The following is a 10011-nucleotide window of genomic DNA, read 5'->3' as shown; positions in this document are numbered from 1 at the left end:
CTGGTAATTATAGGTCAGTGAGCCTTACTTCGGTTGTGGGTAAGGTGTTGGAAAAGGTTATGAGAGTTAGGATTTATAATCATCTGGAAAGGAATAATTTGATTAAGGATAGTCAACACAGATTTGTAAAGGGTAGGTCGTGCCTCACTAACCATATTGAGTTCTTTGAGAAGGTGACAAAACAGGTGGATAAAGGTAAGGTGGTTGATGTGCTGTATATGGACTTCAATAAGATATTTGATAAGGTTCCACATGGTATGGCATTGCACAAAATAAGGAGTTTTGGGATTGAAGGTGATTTAGCGGTTTGGATCAGAAATTGGCTAGCTGAAAGAGGACAGAGTGGTGGTTGATGGGAAATGTTCATCCTGGAGCTCAGTGACCAGTGGTGTGCCGCAAGAATCTGTTTTGGGGCCACTGCTGTTTGTCATTTTTATAAATGACCTGGATGAGGACATAGGGATAGGTTGGTAAATTAGCAGATGACACTAAGGTAGACAGAGTTGTGGATAGTGTTGAAGGATGTTGTGGGTTACAGAAGGACATAGATAAGATGCAGAACTGGGCTGAAAATTTGCAAATGGAGTTTAATGGGGAAATGTGCAAGGTAGTTCACTTTGGAAGAGTGAATACAGAAGGAATGCAGAGTATCGAGCTAATGGTAAAATTCTTGGCAGTGTAGATGAACAGAGAGATCTTTCTGTCCAGGTGCATAAATCCCTGAAAGTTGCCACCCAGGTTGATAGGGTTGTTAAGAAGGCATATGGTGTGTTGGCATTTATTGGTGAATTGAGTTTCAAAGCCACAAGGTTATGCTTCAGCTGTACAAGACACTGGTAAGGCCGCATCTGGAGTACTGCAGGCAGTTCTGGTCACCGCTTTATAGGGAGGATGTGGAAGCTTTGGAAAGGGTTCAAAGATTTACTAGGATGTTGCCTGGTATGGAAGGAAGGTCTTACAAGGAAAGGCGAAGGGAACGGAGGCTGTTTTTGTTGGAGAGGTGGTTGCGAGGTGACTTAATAGAGACGTATAAGATAATCAGAGGGTTAGATAGGGTGGACAGTGAGAGCCTTTTTCCTCAGATGGTGAAGGCCAACACAAGGAGACGTTGCTTTAAATTGAGGGGTGATAGATTTAGGAGAGATATTAGGGGTAGTTTCTTTACTTAGAAAGTAGTAGGAGCGTGCAACAGTAGTAGACTCACCGACGTTAAAAGCATTTAAACAGGCATTGGACACACATATGGATAATAATAATGGAACGGTGTGGGTTAGATGGGCATCAGATTAATTTTGCAGGTCGGCACAACATCGAGGGCCAAAGGAACTGTACTACGCTCTAATGTTCTATCATGCTACTGGGAGTGCACGTTATCCAAGAATTACTTGTACCTGTAAGATACTTTTTGTTTGTTTTCACAATTTCTCAATCAATTTTAGCTTCACATAGCCCATATTTATATTCATTCCTTTCAGCTTTTATCATATGACCCTTGACATTTAATTTTAATTGTTCACTAAACTGTTACCTAAGTATGACAGCAATAACATTTGTATTTATACAGCACCTTTAAAAAGGAAAACATCTTCATGGTCCAACTTTTATAAAATTTGTTGCGAAGCTATGCAAGACTTTCCAGCAGTGGAGATGAAATTTGGATATCAAAATATTTAAAAGCATCACACAGGAGGGTAGTAAGGCAGAGAGATTCAGGACATCTGACTATTAGAAGACCTAGATCTGACATTTTGAAGTTTAAAGAAAACACATTGCTCAACAGTTTTGTCAGTGAGCTGGATTACCATAGTGTCACGAAATGGCCCAAGACTTTGCATAGGTCCATTATAAAACTAAATATGTCACCAAACCACATAAGATTTGCCTAAAAACAGTAGATTTTAGACAGCAGTGAAGGGGGTGGGATTATTAATAGGGAAGATTATTCCGAAGCTTGAGTCCAGTCAATAAAGGCACAGCCAATGGTCTAGCAATTAAAATTTGTACGTGCAATAGGTTAGAATTAGGATGCAGATCTGTCAATTAAAATGTGTGCCGATGTCCCTAGATTTTATGGATGTATCACGTTCAAGGTTGCTTTTGAAGAGTGCATAGGGATGGAGATATATATATTAAGATGGATAGGATTCTTAGCAGGCATGAATTGGCAAATGTGGAGATTGCTTTCCCTTATGGGAGTCTAGAACCAGAGGACACAACCCGAGTAAAGAGTTGCCTATTTCAGAGACAGGATTTTTTTCTGAAGGTAGTGAAGCTGTAGAATTCTTTATCACAGAGGGCTGAGGCTAGTTCATTAAGTATATTCAAGGCTGAAATAGATTTTTAATTATGAAGAGAATCTATGAGCTATTGATAGAAGGTAGACAGGTGGAGAATTACAAGGCCATCCATGATTTCATTGAATTGTGGGACACTCAGGCCAAATGGCTGATTTCTGCTCTTGCACCTTATGGGAATTTGAAAATAGGGCAGTAATTTACGAAGACAATAGGATCAAGCACATGTGCTTCTCTTGAATGGGGTGACTTTGGCAGATTTAAAATTACAGCAGGGTATGAAGGGAACACCATTCACACATCAGCTAAATTAATTGCTGGGTCAGGGAAGTTAGATGATTGACTGTTTATTGCAAAGAGGACCAAGATAACGTGCAACAATTCTCATGAGCAAAGTGTGCTCAGAGGTCACAGGGGAGAGAATTCTCTAGCCCAGAATGCTATAAAGGCTCAGTCATTGATTTGTTTGGAATATACTCTATTTCTAAATATTAAATATATTATGGGATATGTTTTAGGACAGAAAAATGGTTTGACAGCAAAGCAGAACACTGCAATCATTTAAGTAAAAACAATGACTGCAGATGCTGGAAACCAGATTCTGGATTAGTGGTGCTGGAAGAGCACAGCAGTTCAGGCAACATCCAAGGAGCAGTAAAATCAACATTTCGGGTAAGGGCTTTGCCCAAAATGTCGATTTTACTGCTCCTCAGATGCTGCCTGAACTACTGTGCTCTTCCAGCACCGCTAATCCAGAAACTGCAATCATTTAGCTGAATAGCCTGCTTCTATTTCTTCATGAAACCAAAACTTCAGCATTGTACAGGGAAAGCATTAAAAGTCTAGCTAAGCAGAAGTGAGGGATGCAAAAGCAGTTGATCAGATTGTCTGCATCTTCGCAACAAATCGGTCCATGAACTTCAAATTCAGAGATGAAGATGCAGGGAAGACGTTTAATGAGGTGATCTGCAGTACAGAAAATAAAAATAACAAGGGTTTTCTTAGCATTATAATATAGCCCAAGCATTTCCAGCAGATGAAACCAGGACCAAGAGCATTTTTAAGTGGTCTAACCAGATCAGGTGGTGAGTGGCTAAACCATTTGTCCCAGCATTTCCTTCAAAACTGCTATATTTGCACACACGGGAGCAGAGATTTAGGGAGGATGATAAGGCAGAAATCTCAATGTAAAGAAAACATGACAAAATGGGGAAAAGACAGGATCAAGGCTCATTTGTGATGCATGCCACCACCAGCAATTGTCCTTAGCTGACGTTTAGTCAATACTCAGTTGAGCAGAAAACAAAGCTTTAAATGGCAAAATATAGTCAATAAAACTCCTTTCAATTTGCCAAAGTTTCCAAGTGCCTTTATGTAGGATTGATGGGAAGCAGGAGAGATGTCCCAGGATTCATGAATTTTTACTGTTCAATCAATTCTTACGACATTGGCTCAGAGGTTAGCACTGCTGCCTCACAGTGGCAGGGATCTGGATTCTATTCCAGCCTTGGGTGATTGTTTGGAGTTTGCACATTATCTGAGTGGGTTTTGTCTGGATGCTCTAGTTTCCTGCCACAGTCCAAACATTGTGGGGTTTCGGTGGATTAGCCATAGGTAAATGCAGGTTTACAGGGATAGGGTAGGGGGCGTGTTTGGGTGGGATGCTCTTTAGAGGATCAATGTAGACTTGGTGGGTTGAATGGCCTGCTTCCACACTGTCAGGATTCTGTGACAGATATACATCTCAAGTCCTCCTCCTTTCTACTCCATATTCCCTGAGTCACAAAATCCTGAAGTCTTCAGATAACTGAAATGCAAAGAGGATAGCTTGCAGGGTGACTTTGCAAAATGAGGCACTGATGTTTACTTTTGAGTAGAGAGATAATGTAAATAATTTCACAATTTAAATTTTAAAATAAAAACAACCTGCACTGATTGTGTATGGTTTATTAATATGAACTGGACGATCACAAAAGTTGCCAAAGAGCGATCACACCATTGAGCAAAAGGATTTACAGGCGAGAGTCTTCCACACTTGTCCTTGTAACACATCCTTTCTCTAAAATTGGTGCAGGGTTAGGTGATCGACTGACTGAAATCGCCATGATCTCTCTCACAGAGCTCAGGTCCACTGTTAGTAGACCTGTGTAGGAATATGCAAACTCTCGTGCTGTAATGTAAAGTTATGTGCACCAATTAGTTCCACGGAGAGGGGAATCAAGTGAAAACCAGAGTGACCAATTAGGGAAAGTGAGAAAATGTCACGTACACTGGATGGGACTGCCAATTAACCAACTTTTAAAAAAATTGAGTCACTCTGGTTCACATTGTCCTTCCTGAATAAAGATCCTGGTCATTATAGTGGGATTAGTCAAGATGTATACAAGCATATCATTTCTCAAATGGATAAAGTACATATTTTTCCTCTCAAATCAGCTACCTTCATGTAGAAATACCCTTGGGCTGTTCCCCAAGTACTTTGGATTTTAATCATTCATGATGTCCTAGCTTATGGTGCTGTCTTCCGAATACAGCCCTTGCCTACCTGCTATCTCTGAAAGAAGCTGCTTGAGATTTTGCAAAAAACAAAAACTCAGCCAGTGAACTGATGCTTTCTTTCTCTTTCTCTCTCACCATTGCGTTAACCAAAAACAAGTAGCAACACTTTGACAAGAATTTTTTGGTCACAAGAAATAATAATTAAAAAAAGACACTTCGGCAATTCAACCACAGCTCGAAGGAAGGACCAGCAGTGCCTCTTGATTGCACAGAACAGTCATTACAACATTGCTATCAGTACACAGTTCAATCTCTACCAGGAACGTCCAGTTACATTCTATGTTCTATGGAACTACAATACGCATATATAGTTGGAAAATACATTTTATGAGGTGAATGTGAAGTGGGACATGGAACAGGAGCTGCTTTGAACGCTGGGCGTTGTCAATGAGAGTACAATAAAAATCAACCAAAATGAGGCAAAAGCAGGACTGTGGATCGACTGGATCCCCATTGTCGGTGGTGCAACCACATCCCTATAAATGAGGCTCCTGCCATCTCCTAGGCAATGTCAAGTGCACCATGTAGCAACCAACAAGGAGAGAGAGAGAGTCCGATGTGTTTCAGTGGGTGCCACAGGGGGCGAATGGGTAAACCCTGCTTTCAGCATCTGGTCTCATAGATGCCACTTCGCCCAATGTACCGGACCCATTTTATCACATCATGATCGCTGTAGTTCAGCTTCGGCTCAAACACTTTAAGGTACCGCACCTTCAGTCCAGATGGAGCGAATGGGACCTGCACAGAATAATGGGACAGAGCGAATACATAAAACATGGTATAAAAATACACATTTTGACCAAAGAACACATTTACATCAGATAGCTGTGACACTTCAAAACCCAAATCTTGCAGGAAACTGGAAATATGGAAAAAGGTATATTGAAGCTAATATCAAAACATTTTATAAAATCGAGGAAGAATAGTAAAAGGTGGACTTATTAAAAACAGAATACATAAGTGTAGAAACCACCAGGATAACCAGAACTTAAAACCCATTTTTTTTTTAAAAAAAGATTAGATTCCCTACAGTGTGGAAACAGGCCCTTCGGCCCAACAAATCCACACCGACACTCTGAAGAGCAATCCACCCAGACCCATTCCCTTACACCTAACGCTACGGGCAATTTAGCACGGCCAACTCACCTGACCTACACATCTTTGGACTGAGGGGGGAAACCGGAGCACCCGGGGGAAACCCACGCAGACATGGGGAGAATATGCAAACTCCACACAGACAGTTGCCAAAGGCAGGAATTGAACCCGGGTCCCTAGCACTGTGAGGCAGCAGTGCTGCCCTTATTTAGGGGCTAGGCCAGAAAAGTCGGGACATAAAAGGTGGTGGAAGTCTGGAACATTCTACCTCAAAAGACTGTCAAATTAGAAATATCAAACAGAGATCTTTGTTAGTAAGGGTATCAAAGTTACAGAATCAAAGTTACAGAATCAAGGGCAGACAGAGACTTAAAATCAGACATAGCCAAAACAAATGACAGAACAGACTGAAGGACTGATTAGAGGCAAAAAACCTGTAGATGCTCGAATCCAAAGCAGACACAGGAGGCTGGAAGAACATGGCACATCAGGAGATGGAGAAATTGATGTTTTGGGTCAAGACCCTTCATCAGCATGGGGGAGGGGTAATGGAGCTCAGAAACAAGTATGGGGAAGTGGGGTTGGGGAAAGATAAATGGGATAGCGATAGGTAGATGCAGGTCGAGCTTGTGATAGGTCTGTGGGAAGGGTGGAGCAGATCGGTAGGAAGCAAGATGGACAGATAAGGCCAGGCCAAGGAGGTGGGGAGGACATGGGACGAGGCTGGAGGTTGGAAGACAAAAACTAGATGGCAGGAGATGGAATAGAAGGAAGGAGATGGCACTGGAAAGGTAGCCAGAGGATAAGTGGAAAGGTTATTTGAAATTGGAGAACTCAAGGTTAAGTCCTCCAGGCTGTAGACTGCTCAGGCGGAAGATGAGATCATCTTCCTCCAACTTTGTGGTCTGTTGCACTGCAGTAATGGAGGCAGCCAAGGATAGACACGGAGGGGAAAGTGATTAGATTAGATTAGATTAGATTCCCTACAGTGTGGAAACAGGCCCTATGGCCCAACAAGTCCACACCGACCCTCCGAAGTGTAACCCACCCAGATCTATTTCCCTCTGACTAATGCACCTAACACTATGGGCAATTTAGGATGGCCAATTCACCTGACCTGCACATCTTTGGACTGGGAGCACCTAGAGGAAACCCAAGCAGACACGGGGAGAATGTCAGGGTGGAATTTGCAGTCGCCAGAGGCTGGAATCGAACCTGGGTCCTTGGCGCTGAGGCAGCAGTGCTAACTACTGAGCCACCGTGCCACCCAGTGGGGGAATTGAAATGGGTAGTGACTGGTTGGCCTGATCCTAGTTCTATGAAGTGATAGCGAATCATAAGGGAATAACTGAGAAAGGAGTGTTCAATTTCCCAAAGTAGAAACACAGGACAAAATCACAGAAGGGAACCTACATTTTAAAAGACAGGAACAGGGGATTTAATTATAAGGTTAAAGAAAAATACAAGGGAGAAAATGACTAGATTAGATTCCCTACTGTGTGGAAACAGGCCCTCCGAAGTGTAACCCACCCCACTCTGACTAAGGCACCTAACAACTATGGACAATTTAGCATGGCCAATTCACCTGACCTGCATATTTTTGGAATGTGGGAGGAAACTGGAGCACCCAGAGGAAACCCACGCAGATACTGGGAGAATGTGCAAACTTCACACAGACAGTCACCCGAGGTGGGAATTGAACCTGGGATCCTGGTGCTGTGAGGCAGCTTTGCTAACCACTGAGCCACCGTAAAGATACACAAATCTCTAGCATCAGATTAATAAAATATATATTACTTCAGTGCTCTGCAGGTTATAACTGTACTTGCCTCAAAGTTCATGGAGATAGGTGGACGAGCCCATTTCTTTTTGTCATTAGTGGGTAGAAGCTCTATCTCAGCACTGATCTGAGATTCCTTCATTCCTGCCATTCGTTTAATCCTGCAAGCATAATTGAAGGAGAATTAATGAAAGGTAACCTCCTGTTTTCCAAATCTAAGTTATGATATCAGAAAGGACAACATTTTTCATCATGTAGGGCTTCAGCCATCTGACTACCAATACTGTACAAAGAAGTATCTTTCAGAATTCTTTAGGTTCTAATATAAGCCTGCTTTCAAGAATGAGAGGGAGTGACAAAACACAAGAAACAGGCCAGTTGGTATGACATTGGTATTGGTGAAATGCCAGGTATTCAATAAAAGACATTTTTCAAACACAAATCATGAATCCACATGGACAAGGAAATCCTGCTTGTAAAATTTGTGACAATATAACTAGCACAGTGATGGTTCCATTCTGTTGACTAAGTGTTGCACAAGAGGCTGCAACAAAATGAGGACTCACTGGATTGGGTAACAACAGTATAGATTGAAGATTGGTTTACCCAGAAGAGCGCAGGAACACACAAGTCATTTGCAAGTCAACTTACTGTAACCAATGAGGCATCACAAGGATCAATTCTGGGACCTTGTTTAATTACAATCTATATCAATGACCAGGATGAGGGGACTAAAATGTATAAGAAAAAGATGATATAAAATTAAGTGAAGAAAACTGATTTGCAAATGCAAAGATGCAGCAAAGAAAGTTACCTCAGATTACAACAGGATCTTGACCAGATGGGCCAATGGACTGAGAAGTGGCAGATGGAGTTTAATTCAGATAAATGCGAGGTGCTGCATTTTGGGAAAGCAAATCTTAGCAGGACTTATACACTTAATGGTAAGGTCCTAGGGAGTGTTGCTGAACAAATAGACCTTGGAGTGCAGGTTCACAGCTCCTTGAAAGTGGAGTCGTAGGTAGATAGGATAGTGAAGGCAGCATTTGGTATGCTTTCTTTTATTGGTCAGAGTATTGAGTACAGGAGTTGGGAGGTCATGTTGCACCTGTACAAGACACTGGTTAGGCCACTGTTGAAATATTGTGTGCAATTGTGGTCTCCTTCCTTTCGGAAAGATGTAGTGAAACTTGAAAGGGTTCAGAAAAGATTTACAAGGATTTGCCAGGGTTGGAGGATTTGAGCTATAGGGAGAGGCTGAACAGGCTATGACTTCAAAGTTTGTGCGAAGATTTGTAGCTCGGGTGCTCGTTGTTGTGGTTCTGTTCGCCGAGCTGGAAGTTTTTGTTGCAAACGTTTCGTCCCCTGGCTAGGCGACATCATCAGTGCTTGGGAGCCTCCTGCGAAGCGCTTCTTTGATGTTTCCTCCGGTGTTTATAGTGCTCTGTCCCTGCCGCTTCCGGTTGTCAGTTTCAGCTGTCCGCTGTAGTGGTTGGTATATTGGGTCCAGGTCGATGTGTTTGTTGATGGAGTTTGTGGATGATTGCCATGCCTCAAGGAATTCCTTGGCTGTTCTCTGTCTGGCTTGCCCTATGATAGCAGTGTTGTCCCAGTCGAATTCATGTTGCTTGTTGTCTGTGTGTGTGGCTACTAAGGATAGCTGGTCATGTCGTTTCGTGGTTAGTTGATGTTCATGTATGCGGATTGTTAGCTGTCTTCCTGTTTGTCCTATATAGTGTTTTGTGCATGCTATGACTGTTTTCCCTGGAGCGTCAGAGGTTGAGGGGTGACCTCATGGAGGTTTACAAAATTATGAGGGGCATGGATAGGGTAAATAGGCAAAGTTTTTTCCCTGGGGTCGGGGAGTCCAGAACTAGAGGGCATAGGTTTAGGGTGAGAGTGGAAAGATATAAAAGAGACCTAAGGGGCAACCTTTTCACACCAAGGGCGGTACGTGTATGGAATGAGCTGCCAGAAGTAGTGGTGGAGGCTGGTACAATTGCAACATTTAAGAGGCATTTGGGTGGGTATATAAATAGAAAGGGTTTGGAGGTATATGGGCTGGGTGCTGGTAGGTGGGACTAGATTGGGTTGGGATATCAGGTCGGCACGGATGGGTTGGACAGAAGGGTCAGTTTTCATGCTGTACATCTCTATGACTATGCTCAGATAGGAATGTAGCAGAGTAGGATAGAAGAAAAATATGAAGTTATCTATTTTAACACAATTTTTCAAAACAATGTCCAGAGGGATCCAGACAAACATGTACATGGATCATAAAGT

The 10011-nt window shown here is 42.4% G+C and overlaps 1 protein-coding gene across 3 annotated transcripts in view; it reads right to left on the bottom strand.

Moving 5' to 3' along the window:
* Positions 1 to 4226: 4226 nt before the first annotated feature.
* The window catches only part of LOC122556139 (AP-2 complex subunit mu), a 67593-nt gene continuing 61808 nt past the window's right edge, over positions 4227 to 10011 (bottom strand). For all 3 annotated transcript variants that reach the window (XM_043702624.1, XM_043702626.1, XM_043702625.1), the window contains 2 exons: positions 7778 to 7889; positions 4227 to 5591 (listed from right to left, as the gene is read on the bottom strand). In XM_043702624.1, the coding sequence (XP_043558559.1) occupies positions 5457 to 5591; positions 7778 to 7889 (247 nt within the window). In that variant the 3' untranslated portion in view covers positions 4227 to 5456. The remainder of the gene's footprint in view (positions 5592 to 7777; positions 7890 to 10011) is intronic.

The sequence above is a fragment of the Chiloscyllium plagiosum genome, chromosome 13, assembly GCF_004010195.1.
Source record: "Chiloscyllium plagiosum isolate BGI_BamShark_2017 chromosome 13, ASM401019v2, whole genome shotgun sequence".
In the NCBI taxonomy this organism is placed as follows: Eukaryota; Metazoa; Chordata; class Chondrichthyes; order Orectolobiformes; family Hemiscylliidae; genus Chiloscyllium; species Chiloscyllium plagiosum.
Note: the sequence above shows the minus strand (reverse complement) of the source record. Positions and strands in the feature narration are given on the sequence as shown.